At 38.1% G+C, this 23,194-nt stretch overlaps 1 protein-coding gene across 2 annotated transcripts in view; it reads left to right on the top strand.

Annotated features, from left to right (window-relative positions):
* LOC120113227 (QWRF motif-containing protein 2-like) overlaps window positions 1–18,271 on the top strand; it is a 48,961-nt gene extending 30,690 nt beyond the window's left edge. For both annotated transcript variants that reach the window (XM_039134023.1, XM_039134022.1), the window contains 5 exons: window positions 2,069–2,188; window positions 13,204–13,320; window positions 13,415–13,504; window positions 17,221–17,328; window positions 17,701–18,271. In XM_039134023.1, the coding sequence (XP_038989951.1) occupies window positions 2,069–2,188; window positions 13,204–13,320; window positions 13,415–13,504; window positions 17,221–17,328; window positions 17,701–17,757 (492 nt within the window). In that variant the 3' untranslated portion in view covers window positions 17,758–18,271. The remainder of the gene's footprint in view (window positions 1–2,068; window positions 2,189–13,203; window positions 13,321–13,414; window positions 13,505–17,220; window positions 17,329–17,700) is intronic.
* Window positions 18,272–23,194: the final 4,923 nt, after the last annotated feature.

The raw sequence follows: 23,194 nt of genomic DNA, 5'->3' as shown, positions 1-23,194 counted from the left end.
ATTATAAGAACTACCATCAAATGCTCCTTGACAATAATTTCTTTGAGCCTTTGCCACACGACCCTTGTTATAATGCCTCTGTGGCTGAATACTGTTAGAATAGAAATATTTGTGGCAGGTTCTCCAGAAATGGGTCTCATTTGCTTTATTCAAAAATGGAACTTGGTTGGTACAGTACAGGTCTGTATTGTGCCGTTTGGAAGCATAACAAAAATAGGGAGAGGGAGGGGGGAGGGAGAAAAGGATAGAGGAAGAGAGGGAGATAGAGGGAAAGTCAAAGGGAGGGAGGAAGAGGGGGGGTGAGGGTTAAACCTTTACCCTAACCCTAGTGGAGCGAGAAAGAGAGAGAGAGGGGGGCGGGGGATGCTTACCAGAAGCCAAGGGGGCGAGCAATGTTGATTGAGCAGGGTGGGGGGGAGGGTGCCTATTTAATTGAACAATCAAGGTGGGGGGGGGGGGAGGGGGGGGAATTTTTTCTCAATCTGAGGGAGGGGGGCTTTTTAATCAAACGGTGGGGGTTCGGCCTATTTACCGAGCCGATAGGGCGAACCGTCTTGGTTCCCTATCGGTTTGGTTCGGTACATTCCGAATCGGATAGTTTGGAGAGGTACAGCCAACCATGATGTATATTTTTATAGTTGCTCTTTGCTGGCCTATCAAACTTTAGAAGCTAGCTATTTATTGTTCTATATATGGTTCTTTTGGATCTATGATTTATTTTTTATAATTCATTTGAATTTATGTTAGTGCACGTGTTTTTACCAATATGGGTCGTGTCAGCTATTTTGCAAATCGTTTGTTCTCAACCATGTCTATTTTCCTCAAAAGATTTTTGGTGGTATCTTGCCACTTTTGGTTATGTATATGGGAGTAATACCACATGCGCAAACTACTTCTGAAGCAAATAGTGGGTTTCTAGTGGCAATAGGTGTTTATCGATTATCACCTTTAAACCTTTATCTTTTTATACATGTTATAGAAGAACTCTTTGTGCAAATTGGAGAGGAGGAATGCTAGTTCATTTTATTCGCAGACGACTTAGTGTTTGCTGGGTAAAATTAAATATAATTACAGGAAAAAAATAAAGAATAACAGTCTAAAACTACCTGGATCAACTTACATTTTGCGGTGTGACTCCTAATTTTAATATCAGGGGAATCAAGAACGTAGTCAAACTATGGGATGAAAAAATCAAAGGATTTGCGATCTATAGTGTTGATCATGATCACATCACGATACACGTATGAACCAAAATTTGATGAGTTTAAATGCTTCTGAATTGATGAACATACTCAAAATATTGTGTAGTTCCATTAAAATTGTTAAATTTTCATATCCAATTCATGTATACGTAGGAGACCTTCAAAATGTATGATTTTGTTTCTAGGTAATTTAGGTGCTGTTACAACTTGATAAATAATGTGGATCGTCAGCTTAGATAATGCGATTATCAATTTTGTACTAATAGAATTGAAGCTCTACAATCCTAGCTCAATCCTGTCTCTTTGATCTGTACGTGTCTGCATGCATATGCACTGGTACTCCCATGCATGCACGTCTATAGCCTATCGGAGGATTCCCTCTCATTATTGTGTATCAAATTTTCGCTGGTCCTTGCAATTGTCCCTTTCATTGAAGCACAGCATTCTACACATCGAGGGTGCTCATCAAAAGTGTGCTTATCAGAATGTCAAGTGAATAACGTGCAGGCTGTATTGCAATTTGGTGTGGCTTTATATGCAATTTCATGGAATTAGAGCTTGCACACATATTAAAGGTCATCCAATGGCAGTTATCTTTCTTTCTTTTTCCTTTTTTCTATTTGATAAGTGCAAACATGGCCTTCGATAATACTTACGCATGAATTCTGCTGTTTATAGTCTAATTTCAACTGCTGGCCAGTTCGTTAAACATCTTAATTTCTCTTTTAGCTGTCTTCATCCTATATGTGTTGGTTTAGCTTGCATGTAAGATCTTGAATATTAATAACCTAATTCTTTCCCTGATCTTTATTAGAGAAACATAGATGATGCTCTATCATCAAATTCTTTCATTTATTTTGTATCAGAAAAATCTGTATAATGCATGGACAACTACATCAGAGTTGCGTGATTCTGTCACTATTAAAAGGATCAAGCTACAGCTTCTGAAACAAAATCTAAAACTAACTTCTATTCTTAAGGGGCAAGTAAGTCTTTTATCCCCTTCTCTCTCTCTTCTATCTTTTTTTTTTCCTTTTTGATATCACTGCAAGGTTTCTTTTCCAATTTTAATTTTGATTCTGAATTATTTCCATGCTTCTTATCTGTAAAATACTCAACTTCTATAATTTCTCAAAATTGCTGCACTCTTTGTTATGTATTTGGATGTTTTAGAAGTTAATGTATAATGGTTACTGAGTATTTCCTTGAAAATCTTAGACAACTAGCCTTCTTCTTTCTAGGGATGGAGGGGGGATTGTGCCTTTGTGGGCCGTGAAAGAAACCTGGCTTTCACAGAACTATTGTCTTAAAGATGTCATTTCAAACACTATTTCCCTCTAATGATTCCAGGCATGTTTTTAAATTTAGGATTGTGAATGGGGGCCTGTTTGATCCAGAATGCTTCAGTGGAACTTAGGTTGCATCAAATATTGAATTGCTACTGCCCTACTTGATGATTGAAAACTTAGCCAATGCATTGTGTGATTCTTTACTCCAATGCACTTGAGATTTCAGATTTATGTTTTTATTTTATATTTACATTAGTAGTATTATATATAGATGAAGACAAACATGGTTGACATTATAAGATGATTCTACAAAAGAAAAGGTCTTAAAAATATGTTGAATTAGGACTATAAATCTGAAAAAAGAAACAAAAATCCTACAATTCACTTTTAGAATTTCACAATGCAGACACTATATCTGACTGATAATTTTGTTTAAATAAAAAATCTTATGTCATGACATGATAATTTGATCTAATTATATATTTGTTGACTTATATATTTGTCACATGCCTGCAAAAAATGATAATGTAAAACCAATGTTTGCATGATACATTGTAGGCAAATTGTAGGAACAAATGAATTATACTAACACACACAGAGAGAGAGAGAGAGAGAGTTATAGATTTTATCTCTTATGTTTTATAAATAGCAGAGATAATAAATAAAAAATACGAAAAACCTCTAAGAAATATAGCAGGGGGCATTGAGTCTTCCAACAAGGGGTCACTCACTGTTGGAGAAGAGATTAGATACATCCATGTAAATGATTGACGTTGGGCAAGAAACGGGATAGGGTGTTGATACAATTAACATAGGCATCATTCAGGAGAGTTCCGCTGGGAGTAAGGCTGCAAATGGACCTGCGTAGACCCGTGACCCAACCCGACCCGACTTGCGTAGACCCGACCCGACCCGAATTTTAGGACCCGCGGGTCCGGGTCGGGTCCGAAAATTGGATCCGAATCATTTTCTGGGTCGAGTCTGGGTTTACCGAACGGACCCGACCCGACCTGAATGGACCTGAAGAGGGAGAGAAAAAAAAGAAGTGGAAAAGCCCTAAGGGGAGTAGGAAGGATAGCAACAGGCATAGGTTCACAGAATCCAATGGAACCTCGGGGCGTCAGGATTCTCTCTCGATCTATTACACAGTTGATACCTTTGGTGTCTCGGTAGCTGGTTTTTTTTTCCTTCTGTTTTTTGGTTTTTGTTTCTTTTAACTTTTGAAGGGAGAAAGTGAGGGAACGCTGAACTGAATATGGGTCATGTGCCAGTTTTCTGCAATGGAATTGGATTTTGGAAGAAGGTCTTGGATTTTTTTTGCCCTCGTGAGAGGGGAGCTGGGAGACACCAAGTTTCGTCCAATCAGTCATATAGATAAAAAATAGTGTGATATGTTGGCTTGTAGACCGACTTAGTCAGTACGTCACTGGTCATTTGTTCTGACTGGAGGTCAATTGCAAGTCTTTCAAGTCATGGGTCACCCAGCACCTCATAATTATGATATGACCAAATTAGATTTGCCCAAATTCTTTTCCAAAAGCACAAAAAAATGGACCCGATTCAGACCCGAACCCGACCTGACTCGGACCCGGACCCGACCCGGATCCAATTCGGTCTCGACCCGATCTTCAACCGGGTTGGGTCTGGGTCCAAAATTAGGACCCAAACAAAAAATCGGATTGGGTTGGGATCACTCAGGACCCGACCCGACCCGATCCATTTGCACCCCTAGCGGGGAGAGTCCTGAGTTTGCTCCCTCCCCCGTCAGATGACTTCTTCTTTTTGACTTTCATGAGTGTACTCATGCGCGTATGGTGGAGTTACCTTCGTATCAAAAAAAAAGGGTTAAAGTTGATTAAAATTTAAATTAGTTAATTTAGGCATTCGATATTTGATGAGGAATCCATTTAAAATTTCAGCTTGATTGAAAATATAAGTTGGGGTGATTGTAGATGGGCAAGAAGTAACAATTGTAGCTTGTTTTTTTCTGCAGGAATGGGAGGCTGTAAATTTAGCTTGGTTTTTTTGTTCGGGGGATGGGGGGCATAACTGAATTAATGGAGGTTAATGGTATTTATGAAATCTGGGCCCTAGCTTCACTTCTGCTTCTAACCATATAAAGTGGCAAACTAGACCAGCACCTTTGGTTGGAGAAAATCCAAGTGTTGAATCCATATAGGCCCTGTTTGGGGGAGCTGTTGGCAGTAGAGCTGTTGGAAGTAGAGCTGTCTGAAGTAGAGCTGTTATAAAAAGCTGTTTGCTGTTTGGTAACTACATTTGTAAAGTGTTGTGGTACTTTGTTTTGTGTTTGGTAAACAAACTGAGAAAGTACTTTTGTATGACAAAATTACCATAAAGGATATTGCATAGTATTATACAACAGAATATAATAAAACATAACATAAATTAATACATAAATATACGATATAGTATAATATTATTGTAATATAAAATAATATTATGTTAATATAGCATAATAGTAATATAATTATTATGGTAAATTAATATTTGGTAATATAATATAATATTAAATTATTTAACATAACATATTAATGTATTATGATATAATGTAATATATATTATATTTATAGTATAATACAATAATAAAAGTATAAAATATTATAATTATTAGTATAAATTAATTTCTCATAATATAACATAATATTAAATTATTTAAAATAACATATTAATGTATTATAATGTAATGTAATATAATACAACATTTATAGTATAATACAATAATAAAGGTATAAAATATTATAATTATTATTATAAATTAATTTTTCATAATATAACATAATATTAAATTATTTAAAATAACATATTAATGTATTATAATGTAATGTAGTATAATATAATATTTATAGTATAATACAATAATAAAAGTATAAAATATTATAATTATTAGTATAAATTAATTTTTCATAATATAACATAATATTAAATTATTTAACATAACATATTAATGTATTATGATATAATATAATATGATATTATATTTATAGTATAATACAAAAATAAAGATATAAAATATTATAATTATTAGTATAAATTAATTTTTCATAATATAACATAATATTAAATTATTTAACATAACATATTGATGTATTATGATATAATATAATATGATATTATATTTATAGTATAATACAAAAATAAAGATATAAAATATTATAATTATGAGTATAAAATAATTTTTCATAACAATTTTTCATAATTTTTCATAAAATAATTTTCCGCGGTCCAGGGGCTCTTCTTCGTGGTCCACGCTCGAGGAGGACCTCAGCGTGGGCCACGAGGTTGATGATTAAAAAAAAAACAATAGATTGATTTTGGAAGGTATGTAAAAGGATTAAATTTTTTTTCTTCTAAAATGTGGTTCAAGAGATGCATACAAAAATTGAAAAGAAAAATACATTTTCTTACGGAATGGAGTCTGACGGCTAGGGTTCTTGGATCCCGCAGATTTTTAGGTTTATAAAGGGACAAACTATGTAATTATGTTATTTTAATATGGGCATTTTTGTCAAAAATACAGCTTTCCGAAAAAGCTGAAACAGCTTTCTTCCAAAAGCTCCAAATTGGAGCTTCCTCTCAAAAGCTGTTTTCAGCTTCCCACAAAAGCTGAAACAGCTTTTCGAAAAATTTACCAAACACAGTTTTTCATCTAAAAGTACTTTTGGAGGACCAGAAAGTGCTTTCTGGCCCTCCAAAAGCTCCCCCAAACAGGGCCATAGACCTCTCTAGATAAACCTCCGTGCAAGAGCACATCACCTCAAGTTGAAATAAGGATCATTTAAGATTCGTTGCAACAAAATAATCACTCTAATAGAGTTAAGCTTGGCTACTGGATAAAAGGTCTAGAAATAGTCAACATCAAATGATTGATTGTAGCATTTAGCTACGAGCCTGACCTTGTATCTTTTAATTAAACCATCGGTTGAAAATTTAATTATATATTATACACCCGATGACATCTAATAGTGCATTTTCCAACAGGTAGTAGTACCGGTTCCCATGTACCATCTTCGTGAAGTGCTTCCATTTCATCTATCATTGCCTTTCTCCAGCCAGGATTTGAGAGGGCGTCCTCAAAATTTTTAGGAGTAGAGACACAGGAAACAACAAGAGCTAAGGACTTAGGAAAAAGTGAGTCAAATGTAAGAAAATGACTAATAAGATTTGAAGTACAAGCTCTTTTAGGCTTTTTGAGAGCAAGGGGTAAATCATTATTAGGAATGGTATAGAGGAAGAGTGTATAACTGTACTTGGATCTCTCCTTGAGTCAAGTGATTGATTGAAGGTTATATCTTCAAAGGCCATATGCTTCTTCCGTTTAGTGTACGTGATTAGTTGACATGTCTCTTTTAACTTGTGGCACATGATATGGTTCATCAATTGGAAGAGAAAGAATAGGAGATGGAGTCGCATTGTCTCTTTGAGATAGATAAGTGTCTTCAAGAAATTGACCGGTCAGCGAATATGAAATTTCTTCATGGAAGGTAACATTCGTATATACCTCTTATGTCTAACAAGATCCTGAGATTTATAACCCTTCTAAGAATGAGAATATCCTAGAAGAATACATCGGAAAAACAGGATGCAACTTTTCTTAAGATGGATTGAGATTGTGAACAAAACAAACACATCTAAAGATATAAGGAATGACAGGAAAAAGAGATTCGTGAGGACACGACCGACCTTGTCTACGACTTTTATTTCCTAAATAGATGGTACTCTATTTTTTAAATAGCAAGCAATTAACACATCACTCCGATAAATTTTTAGAACATTTCGTTTGGGAACATTTCTTTCAAAAATAAGGGCACCAGATATCTCAAGTAAATGCTGGTATTTCCATTCTACAATTTAATTTTACTGAGGGGTGGCAACATATGATGTTTGTGATAAGATTCCTTGATCCTGAAGATAGGAACAAATTCTTTTGACATATAATCTCTCGATTATCAATTCTAAGAACTTTGATTAAGGTCGGCGGAATCGGTACTGCGCACCATACCGGTTCTCCGGCAGCACGAGTCGGTACGGGTTGTGCTAGGCCTGTACCGATGGAGAAGACGGCATGCATTCCATGGGAGAGAGAAAAAGAAAGAGAGAAGGGGGAGAGAAGGAGAGAGGCCGGTGGAGGGTGGCGGACGCCGACAGAGGGCTAGTGGAGGCCGCGGCTGGTTCTCCTATTTCCAACAAAACAGGGGTCCAGCCGCGGCTTAAAAATTTTACGATTTTTAAAATTTGCCGACTTCACTTAAAAATCGCAAAATTTTTAACCCGCAGTTAGACTCCTATTTCGCTCGAAGTAGGAAAACCGGCCGCGGCCTCGCTCCCGAGGCCTCTGCCAGCCTCCGCCCTCTCCCTCTCCCTCCCTTCCTCCCCCACTCGCTCTCTTTTCTTCTCCTTCTTCGGCTTCGGCAACGAGTTTTGTTTCCATTGTCGGAAGCGAACCGGTAAGCCACCAGTATGGCTCGAAACGGCCGGAATTGCCTGCTTCGGGAAGGTTTCACCGACCTTGACTTTAATATTAGTGCTTAACTGATTAACCACTTCTTTATAAAATATTTTAAATATGGAGAAAACTTCATTTTTTCTTTTCATGAGATAAAGCCATGTCATATGAGAAAATCTTCAATAAATGTGACAAAATATAGAAAACCATTAAGAGCGGTGAATGAGAGGTCTAGACATCACCATGCACAGGTGCAAAAGGATAACCACTATGTTTGCTAACACGGGGATGGAGCACTGTTTTATGATGTTTAGCAAATTCACACAACTCACGTAAAGTTCCGGACATATTAGGACAACTAGGAAAAAAAGGATGTAAAATAGAGACAGATGAATGTCGTAAGTGACAATGCCATCTAATTAATGATTCTTTATGACCTAACATAGCTTAAGAACTGCCACCATGATCAAGAAGATATAGGCCTCCTTCTTCGTGTCGTCCACCAATCATCTTTCTTGTATAGAGATCCTGAAACTCATAGTGAGTTGGATAAAATGTTGCATTGCAGTTCAACGCTTTAGTCAACTGGCTCATGGAAAGTAAGTTACAAGGAAATTTAGGCACATATAAAACAGAGGATAATGCTAAGGGGAAGCCTGGACTTCTCCCTGGCCTGAAACAGGAGATAATGTACCTTTTCTTCTCCTTGGAAGAAGAAGAGGCACTAAGAGAGGAAAAGAAGCTAAGAGTACCAGTCATGTGATCCGAAGCTCCTGAATCAATGATACAAGGAGAAGAATGGGATGCATGATTTGCTAATAAAGTACTTGACTGGACTATAGTAGCCTTGGAAGCATTCTTTTGCTTGCGAAGCTGATTGTATTCTTCTCTGGGAATGGAAACCATGTTACTCGAGGTAGATAAAACTGAAGGGTCAAGATTGGGAGATACACCAACCTTATTAAGGGAAGCATCAGAGGCTTGATTTCTACTAGTAATGTTGGCCCAAACTGGTTTCCCAACAACCCCAGCAACAATCTATTATATGAATTTTGCGACCATGTTTAGTACATTTTATATTGTTGCTTTCACATCCTCTGCCTTGTCCACTACGACCTCCATGACCTCGTCTACTATCATCATGACCTCCAACATCTCTACCGGAAGATACAGAAGCTGATCTTTCTCCGAAAGGTAGTAGAGGAAATAGCTACACGTTAAAGGCGAGTATAGACATTATTTAAAGAAGGATGGTCATTACTGGTCATAAGTTGACTTTTTAGATGTTTATATCCAGAACTAAGCCCTGATAGGAATTTAACCACTCTGAATTCCTCCCTTTGCTGCCTTTGTTTCTAGACATCCTTTATGAGATGTTGATAAACATTTAGTTCCTCCTGTAATCCCTTCAGTTGGTGGCTTGTTCCCTTGCTCTAATTGAAAAATCTGCTCATATATTTCATAAATTTGAGAGATGTTTTCCTCTGAAGAGTAGCAGGAGTAATTTCCCAAGTCTGTTTGGCAGTATCATAAAACATTAAGTTGCTGTTGGAAGTAGGTTCCATACTATTTCACAATAATGTTATGACTCGAAAATTTTCCTTCTCCATTCCTTCATCTTCTCACCACTGGAAGGTGGATTTTTCAACAAGGTATTCATGCTTGTTTTGGCATTCAAGGAAATGTCCACGGCCTTTGCCCACTGAAGATAATTCTTGGCTACACACAGTTTAGCAGATGTTATTTGTACACCAAACATATGACACATAGAGACACTGCCTCTGTATCATTGTGTAAACCAGCCATTCTAAAAGAAAAGCTCAGATAAAGGGAATGATTGCAGCAAAGGAAATATTAATAACAGATTAATGAGATCTAACACAACCATAAAGATTTTCGGGACTAGTGCATGGCATGAAAGATTTCAATATTCAGCATGGGAGATCAAACATGCAGATCTCTGTGACTGTACCTTTTCTTGACAGCAAATGGTAGAATAAGTTCAAGGGATTAAAAACAGAGCCCTTATCAGCATCTAGTTGTCCTGGATTATTATCTTGAGTGTACGATCACACTTGATATAGGACAGAGTACTGCGAAGCCTTGAACCACCCTCTTTTCAAGGTATCATGTGCTTCTATTAAAATGAGGGTTCCAAGTACCAACAACACATAGGATTCAATAACCTGCATATTAGGAGAGTGAAAACAGAAAAAGAAAAATAACTCAGAGATCAAGCCCTTCCTCCTTGTATATTTGTGACGATTACTTCCGAAAAAAGTCAATAAAAAGACCCAAAAAAGGCCCTAGATTTGCTCTGATGCCATATAACAGGATCAACCATTTATCATAAGGGAAACAATATGCAAGAGAGATAGAGTGTAGTAACAGATTGATAAGAAGAGAAGGAATAAGAGAAAGAAGAAAAGAAAAGCAAAGGTGGAAGTGGAGGAGCAGATGGAGAGAAGGGTGTCGCACGGCATCAATCTTAGATCCCTGCAACAATACTTTATTCATAAAAATGAGCCAACGACTTAAAATTAGGATGGTTGGACCAAAACGTGCCAATAAATGGACGGTTTACATAAAACTCTGACTAGGTTAACCTGGATTTGATTCGGGCTTAACTAATGACCTGTTTTTGATAGAAAACTGTGCTGAACATATCAGCCCTGATTTCATCAATATTCATCAACAATTACATCATATCAATTTTAAGATATTTGAAGTTTATGTATTTGATGCACACAAAAATTTGGATGTTCAAATAATAGAATCAAATATCTTTATAAATCGCATGATATTTGGACTATACCAACTCTAGGGCCCTCTCCTGGATCTGGATGCAGATTTGAAAAGTGAAGCAATAAATTCAAGGGGCTTCATCAATTAGTGCAGATTCAAAGTATGTCTAGTCCAGATAGATAGTAAATATGAAATTTGGACCCAGGAACCAAATTTGTGTGGCTTTCTTATTCTATAAGAAATCTGGATATGCACCTTTTTAGGTCGTGCAATTGATTTTGACATCTTACATTGGAGTCATCTTAGGCTCTAAGCTCCTTCAAGTCTAACATTGAAAACTGGGGTTGAATCCCGGTCTAAGGAATTTGACTTCCATGCTTATAAATTCAACTTAAGATTGCTAGGTTGGAATCCTCACCCTTGCCTTCGAAACCCAAAACAACCAGCTCTATCTCTTTTTTTTTGGTACAAACCAGCTCTATCTCCAACACAAACACCCTTCTCAACAATTATGAAAACTAGGGTTTGGTTTATGCTTAAGCCTAGTAAATGATGGTATGCCCCAAGGTTTGTTGAATTGGTAATGGAGGGGTACTGGCAAGCGACCAGTTTGGCATGGTATAGATCCATACTATGCTATTCCGGGTTATACTGACACGAGGAGAGTTGGAGAGGGAGGGGGAGAGGGAGAAATGGAGAGAGGGAGAGAGAGGGGGAGGGAGGGAGAAAGAGGGTGGGTGAGGGGAACCTTAGCCCTCACCCGACCTCAAAAGAGAGATGGGGGAGGGAGGGAGGGAGAGGGAGGAACTTACTCGAACATGGGTGGTGGGTGGATTCAGGTAATGAGGGTTGGGGGGGTGGGAGAATTGAGTCACAAGAGGGAGGGTGCAGAGTCGAGTGGTAAGCAAGCCCGGGAGGGTTTAATAGTGAGGGGAGGGGTCAAACCGATTTAGTAGTCGGAAACCGTGCCGGCCCTTGAGCAGTCAGATTTGATACACCTCGAACCAGCTTGTTCGGCAAAAATCTTATTAAGGCATGAGTTGTTTCAGCTTTATTATGAATGGTAATGTTTAAGAATATTTATTTTATCCTTGACTTCATTGTTTCCTTTAGTGCTATGTTGAAGTCTTTTATTGGAGTTTGCCATCTGAAGGTAGTCAAAGTTAGGTTTCTTAACCACTTGGAAATATACTTCAGAAAAGAAGGAAGCATGCAAAAACCCCTATTCCACAAGGTAAATTTAATGAGAAAGTTCATGTCTTACTTCTTCTAGCCCCATTATTGCCCTGCAAATTTAATGAGAAAGTTCATGTCTTACTTCTTCTAGCCCCATTATTGCCCTGCAAATTTTTACTTTCATTTCTATTGAAATCATAATCTTTCTCATCCATACTAATTGCCCAATTATAAAGCCTCTTTCTAATAACGCCTTATTCACGAGCTCAAACTCGTAACACCACACCCTTCTTTCTGTTCATGTTGTTCATGCTAGCCATTGTATGAGGTTTCCTTCCACCCCCCCTCCCACCCTCTTCTTTTCTTTTTTTTTTTTCATGCTAGCCATTATTGCCCTGCAAATTTTTACTTTCATTTCTATTGAAATCATAATCTTTCTCATCCATACTAATTGCCCAATTATAAAGCCTCTTTCTAATAACGCCTTATTCACGAGCTCAAACTCGTAACACCACACCCTTCTTTCTGTTCATGTTGTTCATGCTAGCCATTGTATGAGGTTTCCTTCCACCCCCCCCACCCCCCCCCCCCCCCCCCCCCCCCACAACCCAACCTAGATATCCTCCCACAGAGGCCATACCCAAAGAGTCATCTTATCCCCAAACCGTGTTTCTACTTTCTGACACAATACAGGGATTTATGTATTATTTTGGCCTTGTATTGTAAAGGCATCTTTTCTTTCAGGAAAAAAAAAAGATGCTAACCACAATATTTAGTCCGTTTCCCCACTTTTTTATGGGAAGCTTCTGACTATAGATGGGAGCATGTTCACCCATTTTTAGAAGTTCCACATTGGTGTCAAGCATGTCTGAGATATTCAGCTGTTCTATTGTTATTTACCCGGTGATTTATGTGATCCTTAGTTTGCTCTGTTTTTTCAACCAACTGTTAATTGCTTCTTATGAATGATTTTTTTGGTATCATGTACAGAAATATGGATTGGTTTAATGGAAACATGATATATGGTAGTATAATGGGGAACATTTCGTCGATCGGCTGCAAATGTCTAGGCAGCTTGTATCCTTAAGGAATAATTTTCTGTAATGGGAAAATTTCCTGTGAAATCTTAATCTCAAAAGCTGTTGCGTGTGCTTCATAACTTGTGAAAGAAACCAAAGAGATAAAAATACATTTCCAATAAAGTGAATACTGAATACAATAAGCTTGAAAATTTTTCTAGAAAAATTCTCAGGATGACGGGACTTGCTCAATATTTGAAGTGTTTTGATTTGTGCAGATCTAAACATGTAATATTTAATTGATGCAGATGACCTATTTGGAGGAGTGGTCTCTTTTGGATAGAGATCATTCTAATGCTTTATTAGGAGCTATTGAAGCGTTGAAGGCTAGCACGCTCCGTCTTCCTATTGTTGGAGGAGCAAAGGTTTGTACCTTTAGATATCCAGTAGTAATAAATCAATGTAACTATTTCATCCCAACTTTGCAAATTAAGTAGTTATTTTCTATTTTTTTAACAGGCAGACATCCAAGAAGTGAAAGATGCTGTTGATTCAGCAGTTGATATGATGCAGGCAATGGGATCCTCAATATGTTCTCTATTGTCAAAGGTGATTTACCTTCATAATATTCATTTTTACATATATATTATCTATTAGATATGTCTTTTAGGCTTCTGCTTGATGAGTGTTTAGATATCATTTTAAGGTAATATTGGAGCTAGTGCCTCCCTTAAAATGTCTTTCTCTAGTCAAACTTGTGTTGTAGAGAGTTGCACAGTTTGATGGCAGGACAAGATAACCGCAATTGGCGTCTTAATCTTTGACTTGTAACTGGCGAAAATTTTTGTTCAACGATGTTCTTTATTAGTAGATAAATAGCATGTCCACGTAATGACATGTACAGATTGCCTTCTGAACTTTCAGTTGTCCCATAAATTTTTTGACACTCCAATGTGAAATCATATGATTGTTGTTCATCATTAACTTTGTTTGCCGTAAATGTTGTTTCAATATAAATCTGTGTTCACCGCTTTTAATGTATTACGTATGATAAACAGATGTGTCAGGGCAGAAAAATAATAGCAGAACATGTTTCTAATGTGAGGCAAATGCAAATAAAACGGCTTTTTTTTCAGTTGAATTTCCTGATATATTTAGTTCCAGCTACCACAAATTCAACAGTGTTGATCTATGTTGGAAATGTGAAAGGATCAAAGGTTTTGATTCACCATCAACCTTAACTCTATCATCTTGTGGTTTTTATGGTGCCCAAGAAATAAGATGAGGTGACCTTGTGTGATTTCTATCATTTTAGAGAAGCCGTTGGTTGTTTTATTTCAAAATTAAAATGAACTTCTTGAGGTTTTGAAGTGCATGAACATGCAGTTTAGTGATGTAAGATTATGATTTAGGCCCTGTTTGGGGGAGCTTTTGGAGGGCCAAAAAGCACTTTCTGGCCCTCCAAAAGTACTTTTAGATAAAAAATGGTGTTTGGTAAAATTTTTGGAAAGTTGTTTCAGCTTTTGCGGGAAGCTGAAAACAGCTTTTGGGGAGAAGCTCTAATTTGGAGTTTTCCGAAAATGTTGTTTTCAGCTTTGTCGGGAAGCTGTTTTTTGGACCAAAATATCTCCATTTAAATTATATTTTTTTCCAAAACCCTCATCCTGCCTCTTCCTCTCTCACCCATCCTCTCCCTTCCCCTCTCTATCTTCTTCTTCCTTTTAACGCCGCTGCCTCTGTTTCTTCTTCTTCTTCTTTTTTCTTTTTTCTTTTTTGTTTTGGGAGCTCGTGGCTGCCCACGGTGGCAACCACCATGCCGGCCACCACCCATGGCCGACGACCCCTCTATATTTCAATGAAATAAAATAATAAATAAATAAATAAATAAAATAAATAAATAAATAAATAAAAAAATAATGAGTGAGTGGCAAATAATCTGATCTAAATAAATAAATAAATAAAAATAAATATTAGTAATTGTTAACCAATTTTATCATCTAGCTAGAAAATTTGTTAGAGAGATAAATGGTCATTAAAAGGATGAAAAATTAATTTATACTAATAATTATAATATTTTATATATTTATTATTATATTATACTACAAATATAGTATTATATTACATTATATCATAATACATTGATATGTTATGTTAAATAATTTAATATTATATTAAATTATTAATCTATAATACATAATGTTATAGTACTATATTATATTATATTATATAATATTATACTATATCATATATTTATGTATTAATATATATTATATTTTATTATGCTTTGTTGTATAATACTGGTAATATCCTTTATGGTCATTTTGTCACACAAAAGTAGTTTCTCAGTTTGTTTACCAAACACATGTTAAAGTGCCACAGCACTTTAGAAATGTAGTTACCAAACAGCAAACAGCTTTTTTATAAACGTTCTGCTTCAGGCAGCTCTACTTCCAACAGCTCCACTTCCAAAAGCTCTACTACTAACAGCTCCCCAAACAGGGCTTTAGACTTTTCTATACCTTTATTTGGTTTCATACATTAGTAGATTATGGATGGCTCAGTCAAAAGTTAAAATGCTTAGGAAATGGTAAAGCTCAATAGGCTTGGCATCTAGCAGTAAGTGTGGTATGCCCTTGTCCTAAATGCTTGTTCAACCATAACGCCGACATCCAATGCTTATAATTGGGTATTGGTATGGTATTTGGGTAATATTCTGCGAACTTATTAGATATTGGAAGGAACCAAGGCCTAGATATGCTTCCACAACCAGAATATGCCTGATTGCATGTATAATATAGATTTACTCTAAGAATTCCATCTAAACTTTGGTGGTAGCCAAATGTTTTTATAATATCTCAACTAGTTTTTAAACAAACATCCATCCTTATTGCCAAATATGTAGACATAGATAAAAATTTTTCTTGTCAAATGGCTTCACGGATGGAAATTTTTCAAAGAAGTAGAAATTAATTTGGAAGAATATGTCGAAACTGATATTTATAGACAACTTGGTGCATGCATATATCAAGCATATTTTCCTGTGGAATGGCATTAGTGATGATTTTTTTTTTTTTTGAGTAGAAATTTATTTGTAAGTGAATGTGGAAATGAATAGCTGTAGACAACTCAGTGCTGCCGAATCACTAGGGTTAGCCAGCAAGATTTCTAATCCAAGGGACTAACCTAGGAAATGGGTCCAGAATTACTCCTCAATGGTCTAATGAGAGAGGGTCAGTCCCTTTGTTAAGGTAGTCAAATATGTTAAGTAGCAAATGAATGGTGATAAGCGAAATAGTAAGTACAGTTGTAATATTCTAAGGCTTTCTTGTCGTAAGCAATTGCAGACATGCCTAACTAGGACTTTGAGCTGATATGTAATTTATGGGTAACTTTAAGATGCAATCCTTAAAAAAGATCAGTTAGGGATGCCTACAATGACTTTTACATGAAGTTCTAGATGGCTATACCTGCAGTTCAGGTGAGCTGATAGGTAATCAATGGAAAGTTATGCTTCGCTAAATTAATATAATGATGCAGTATCATAAAAATAATGTCACATATATTCAGTGACCTTGTGTAACAAGTGACATAGTGATACAGGGCACACTTGTCATCAAAGAAACTACTAACAGATCTAATAAGATTTATGATGAATTGATAATCTAGTTAATTCTAGAAAACATGAGACTATCATTAAAAAAAATACAATAAAAGATAATGGTTTCAGGAAGTACAAAATGGTTGAAAATTATGCTTCGGTATTTTGGCTGCATATAGATGCAAACCTAGACTACCTAATGTTGGTGAGATTCTTTCTGTAGATTCCTGCACTAACTCTTAAAATGTCGTTGATATCACTTTTTTGTGTTTCTTTTGGTCAATCACAGCCAAAGTTGCAATATAGCCATTTTTTTATGGTACTCAATATGTCTAACAACTAATAACCAATATTTGGAATTGTAGAGTTTGAAGCTATATGAGAATTGCATTGTTACCTATTTATTGACATATGTGGATCAATTCATTCTGAATTGAAAATTTGGAGCTACTCTCCAAAAGCATACTTTTCATCAAAAATTCAATGACACCACACCCAATGAGATTTCCATATGATATGGAAAGTTTAATGGTCATTGTAGCATTCTGCAAAAGTTAAAATTTTGATTGGTAATGCATCTTTTTAAAAAATAAGGGTAAAAGCTTCTCTCCTTTATTTTCAATCTTTATTTGATCTGATTATATTTCTTCGAGTATGGTCAGGCTTGCAGTATGTGAATGATCCTCTCTCTCTCTCTCATGATGTAAATTTAAAGCATTGTGTACAGGTAGAAGGGATGAGTTCCTTGGTATCGGAACTTGCTAAAATGGCAGCTCAAGAGCAAGCATTACTGGATCAATCCAGAGATTTCTTGTCCATGGTTGCAGCTACGCACGTAAGTCACACTGCCGGATTTATTATTTTCTGGAAACAGTTTAACTGGTTCCTCGATGTGATCACTTTAGGAGGCAAATGGAAGCCACAGGAACGGAAGTGTAATCCAACATTCCCATGAATTGTGCCCCTCCCTGCATGTGATTATGGGCAATGGCACGATTCATCGGGTTGGTTTCTCTTTTCCTTTTCTTGTTTTTTCCCTTGGTGAGTGGGTGGGTAGGGGTTCTGTTGGATGCCAACTCAAGTTCCTATGCAACCCCATCTGCCTCCTGATGCAGTCTCATCAGAGCAAGCTAAAACAGTTCCTTACTTCCTTAACAACTGACAACTGTCACATATTATTTGTTAATATGAAATGCTTGGAAAGCAGGTGAGACAATGCAGCCTGCAAGGACACATATTGCAACTAAAACGGAAACCCAACTAGATGAAATTGTAGAGCCCGATTCTGTTTCTGCCTTTGTGATCACTAACATCACTGCTCCCTCTTCTTTTTCTAACTGGAGATTGTGCCAATAATAATAAGGCATGGTGGTTTGTTGGGTGCGAAGCGAGTGCTGTAAATCTGCTGTTGATCTCACTTAGGGTGGTTGATTCATGTATCTTTGTATGCATATTACCACAGGAATGGCCTTTTCCCTTGCAGGATATACATTAGCTGTATACAGAATACTTCTCTTATGCTGATCAAAGGAAAGCTTTTGTATGTATGTAATGCTTTCTTGTATCTTTTTTTGTTTAGGAAGAAGAAATATCAACATTTTCTTTATCAAAATGTCCTTTGTATCTTATCCCTCCGTTGGTATATAGTATGGTTGTTCGAAGACCTAGACAGAAAAAATGCAAACATTGTTTGTGTTGCTTTGGTGGTATTCCACTGTGGGCATTGCACTTGTCAAGAACGATACCTCTTTCTGTCACGATATGAGTGGCAAAATTAATCAAAATTCACAAAGGAGTTCATTTTTCGTTGAACTTACTTTCGTATTTGTTTCTCCTATATGTACCCCTATTAGGCCACCACTATTTCAATGACGCAGTGTATGTAAACATTTTTGTGTAGCTTGTATGTGATGCATGTCCTTTTTGAGGTATGTTATTTTATCTTCCAGTGATCACTGTGTAATGTCTGGGCTCAACACTAACTGGGCCAATACTTTTGAGGCCCAGTTTGAGGGTATTTGGGCCAGATATTGTTGGCCGTATTGGACCCATGGATGGTAGCCTAAGGAGGGTTGCCACCTCACATCTGAGGGTAGAAATGAAAGGGCCCCAGCTGGCCAGTAAAGGGAAGGCCAGCTATTGGCCCTTAACCATGCAAATTAGGAGCCCGCCACCTCTTATCCTCGGTTAATGGAGAACTTAGCTGGCCTGAGGAAGGGGGGAAGCTGGAGGCTCCCGGAGCAAGGGGGAAGGAGAGGATGCCACCTCTCCAAGGGGTCATTTCTTAGGCTATATTATAAAAACCTTTAGTTTGCTAACCCACGATTTACTCTATCCTCTTAATCCTAGCCCTCTGGAGGACTGCACCAGAGAAGCCGGACCTCTGGAGCTAGAGGATAAAGGAGCTTTGAAACCCTAGGAGAGGAAGGAGAGATTTCGAGAGGGTTATACTGCTCGGCTGCAACCAACTGAAGCAAGGTAAGAGCTGCTGTATTTAAGTAAATAGGGTTTAAACAAAGAAAAATGGGTGGAAACTCCTCTGTGCAGTGTTCTCCTTTCTGTTTCAACAGTGAATCAGAGAGGAGAAGATCGGTACTGAGGAGATGGGAGGAAGGCTGCCGGACTTCACCACGGGTCGGACTTACAGGCAATGGGCCGGACTCACAGGCCGCGGGCCGGCCTGAGAATGACCTAGGTCCGACCCAGGCCCAAGCTCGATGTTCATCCGGGCCGAGCCCAACCGGACTCGGCCTGCTGGTGAACAGGGCACCGCAGCCTTAGCTGTGGCTGCCTTAGGGCACAGGGGCGGCCACGAGCCGCCAGGTCTAGCCGAGCCGGCAACAGACGCGGCCACAGGGCCGCCAGCTCCAGCTGAGCCCACACATTTTCTCTGGTGAAGAGGTGGTGGCGCCACTATATATATAAAAAAAAGAGAAGAAAACGGGGAAAAGAAAACAAAAGAAGGTAAATAAAAAAAAGAGAAAAAGAGAGAAGGGGCTTACCGGACCCTTGAGGCTTCATCCTCGGACGACGGCTTTACCTCGCTGTGGTCGGAGTAGGTGAGGACCTCGCGGAGGAGACTGGGCTTTGGCCCCACCTCCCGACCCTCCATCTCTTCTTCGACATCACTTCAGAGAAGAGGAAGGGCCGGCCTCCCATCTGCTGCTGCTCCGGGGTGGAAGCACCGCCTCGGCCGGTGGGTCGAGGGAGTCTCATCCCTTCCCCGATTGCCAGCAAGAGGAAGGGGAGGAGCCGGAGGGTTGCAGGGGAAGAAGAAGAGGCTGGAGGAGGAGAAGGCTGGGGGTTTCGGCCGGAGCGGTTAGGGTTTCGGTGGAGACGAAGGAGAGAAAGAGAGAGAGGCTTTAATTGAACCCTAAAGGCTTCAAAGTGGGTAAATTGGATTGGGCTAAGATCCTTGGATGGGATCCAAGCAAGTCCATAGTAAGATGAACTAAATTCTATAATAAATAAACAGAGAATAACGTGATTCTTATGATGTGGTTTTAGGTGATTAAAGATCTGTCATCTGGACTTAAGAAATTCGGATAACGAACTACTGTAAGTAACATGTCCTAATCTTTTATGGATCATGTTATGTTGCATGAATTTTCAATGTATAGGTTATTTGTATGCAAGTAGCCTGTTCTTTAATCTTAATAAAGATCATGTGAGCATCATGTTATTAAGATTTTCTAAGTATTGTTCATATACATACTTTATATATAACATACTATGAAAAGTAAGTAACATGCCTTATCTCATAATTTATGGCTATGCATGCATCACGTTTATGCTGATTTTAAAGTATCATGCATGCAAGTTGATATAGCAATTGCATCTAGCTAAGTGTATTGCTTGCAAGAGGTACTATAGGCTCTTGATGCTACGGGTTGAATGCAACTTAATCGGCCTTGCTAGTGGCCGAGAATGACTGAGCCGTCCTCGCTAGTGGCTGATAAAAACCTGAGCTGGCCCTGCCAGTGGCTGATAACGACTTTGCAGTAGCATCCGAGAGTATGAACCACGGCATATCGGAGGTACAGTTTTTACGTTATATGTGTATATATTTTATGAAAAAATCTTATTGACATAAAACACTGATTTATTTATTCAGTATAAATGTTTTATCATAATAAATTATTAGATAATGTACATGTCAGTTTCTCAAACCCTGTTTAAATATGTTTAGCATTATAAATGATCCAATAAGATTATGCAGGATTACTTACTGAGCCGTGTAGCTCATACCCGTTCATTTATATATTCTTTCAGATCACCACCAGTGATAGCCGTCAGAGGCACTTTTCTTTTGCAACAGGGCTTCTTTATTTTTGGGGTGAAACATATATACTTTTATGTACATGAACTGTGTAGGAGCTCTGTATTTTGTAACAACTAGCAAGTTGTACCGCAAATACTCTAATATATGAAAGTTTGATTGTTTTTTTTGGCTACCTGTTACCCTTGTATGAGACTTCGTGCTATTGTTGGCGGTAGTCGGCAATAGCACGGCCGTGTCACGGATCCAGGTCCGAGGCGTGACATCTTGTGGTATCAGAGCTCTAGGTTAAACAAGAAAATAACCGTAAAAATCTGGAGTAATGGGTAGTTAAGAATATTATAGCTTATAGAGATTGTCATAATATGTTAGTTTATTGTAATCTTACTCTAAAATTTTTGACTTCTAGGTGACCATTAAGAGACATGGATGATGATAGGAGAGCACCCTCCCCCGAGCCTAGCTATCAGTGGTTTTTCAGGATTCTCCACGTTCTGTAGCAGGTCAAGCAGACCTAGCCGAGGTATATCAGTTGATGGCACAACTGCTCCAACAATAGCAGCAGATGCAGTTGGTTGCTATACAACTGGCAGATTCTTACTACGAGAGATTTCGCAGACTAAACCCACCAACATTTGATGGTGGACCCGATTCCATGGCAGCAGAAGCATGGATCAGGAAAATGGAGAAAATGTTCGGAGCACTCCATTTTCTCGACGAAGTGATGGTCAGACTGGCAATCCCTATGCTAAAAGGGAATGCCGAATATTGGTGAACGGCCATGGAGACGGCTTATACTGCCAATAGAATAACTTAGAGGACTTTAAGAGGTTATTCCATACTCAGTATTTTTCGGACTTAGTCAGCAAGATGAAGCAAAATGAATTTTTGGCGCTGACCCAGTGGGATCAGATGTATGTTCTGCAGTATGCCAATAGATTTAATGAGCTCGGACGATTTTGTCCCTAGTTCATGGAGGAGGAAAGAAGCAAGGTAAACCGGTTTGAGCAAGGATTGAGATACGGGATTCGGTCCCGAATATCCTCCCACCTATTCACAAGCTACAGAGATGTGTTGGATCAAGCCTTAAAGGTTGAGGCTGATTTGATAAGGTCTGATAGAGAGAGAAATGACCTGTAGAGGACCAGGTTGACTGGAGGGCAGAGCAGTGGGCCTGGAGGCAGCAAGGGGCCTACGACTAAAAAGAGACAAAATCGAGGTTGCCCTAGCTGCAGAAAATACCATAGTGGGACCTGCTTGAAGAAAATTGGGGCTTGTTTTGCTTGCGGGCAGACATGACATATTTCGCGCGACTGCTCGAGCTGGAAGAGGGATGAGCCCAGACGTTCTGCACCAGAGGACCAGAGGCCGAGGAGTAACTCTCAAGTTTTTGTACTGACTCGTCAGGATGCTATAACTTGCGATTGAGTGGTAACAGGTACTTTACCAGTCAACTCGGTTCATGCCTCTATTCTATTCAATTCTGATTCTACGCATTCTTTCATATTAGTTAGTTTTTTCAGACAATTACACTGCACATTTGAGAAATTAGAAGAACCATGGCATATTGCTACACCCCTTCAGAAAACAGTAGTTCTTGACATTAAATACAAAAACTGCATAATTCAGATAAGGAAAAAAGAATTAGAAACAAATCTTCTACGGCTTGACATGCAAGATTTCGACATCATTTTGGGAATGGACTGGATTTCTCAGTACCACGCCCATATTAATTGTTACAATAAAAGAGTAGTATTCCGGATGCCTGGAGAACAAGAGTTCTTCTTTTAGGGCGACACACCCATTCAAGGTAATTCAACACTGCATTTTATTTTCGCTTTGAAAGCCGGAAAGGCGCTAAGAAAGGGGTGTACGGCTTATTTGGCCTGTGTAACGGATACCCGAGAAGAGATCAAATTGGAAGATATTTCAATAGTCGGGGAATACCCAGATGTTTTTCCGGATGAATTATCGAGATTACCCCTTGATCGAGAGATCGAATTTACTATCGATCTCGCACCAGGAGTGGGAACCGTCTTCAAGGCTCCTTATCGGATGGCTCCTGCTAAGCTAAGGAAATTGAAGATACAATTACAAGAACTCTTAGATAAAATGTTTATTCAGCCCAGTGCGTCTCCATGGAGAGCTTCTGTCTTGTTTATGAAAAAGAAAGATAGGAGTATACGGCTATGTATCGATTACCGAAAATTGAACAAGATAACAATAAAGAACAAATATCCTCTGCCTAGGATCGATGATCTGTTTGATCAACTGTAAGGTGCCCAAGTCTTCTCCAAGATAGATTTGCGGTCCGGTTACCATCAGTTAAAGATCAAAGCTAATGATGTGCCAAAGACTACATTTCGAACCAGGTACAGGCATTATGAATTTCTGGTTATGCCTTTTGGACTGACCAATGCTC

The sequence above is a fragment of the Phoenix dactylifera genome, chromosome 15 (genome assembly GCF_009389715.1).
Source record: "Phoenix dactylifera cultivar Barhee BC4 chromosome 15, palm_55x_up_171113_PBpolish2nd_filt_p, whole genome shotgun sequence".
NCBI classification, from domain to species: Eukaryota; Viridiplantae; Streptophyta; class Magnoliopsida; order Arecales; family Arecaceae; genus Phoenix; species Phoenix dactylifera.
This window is presented reverse-complemented; position numbering and strand designations above follow the sequence as displayed.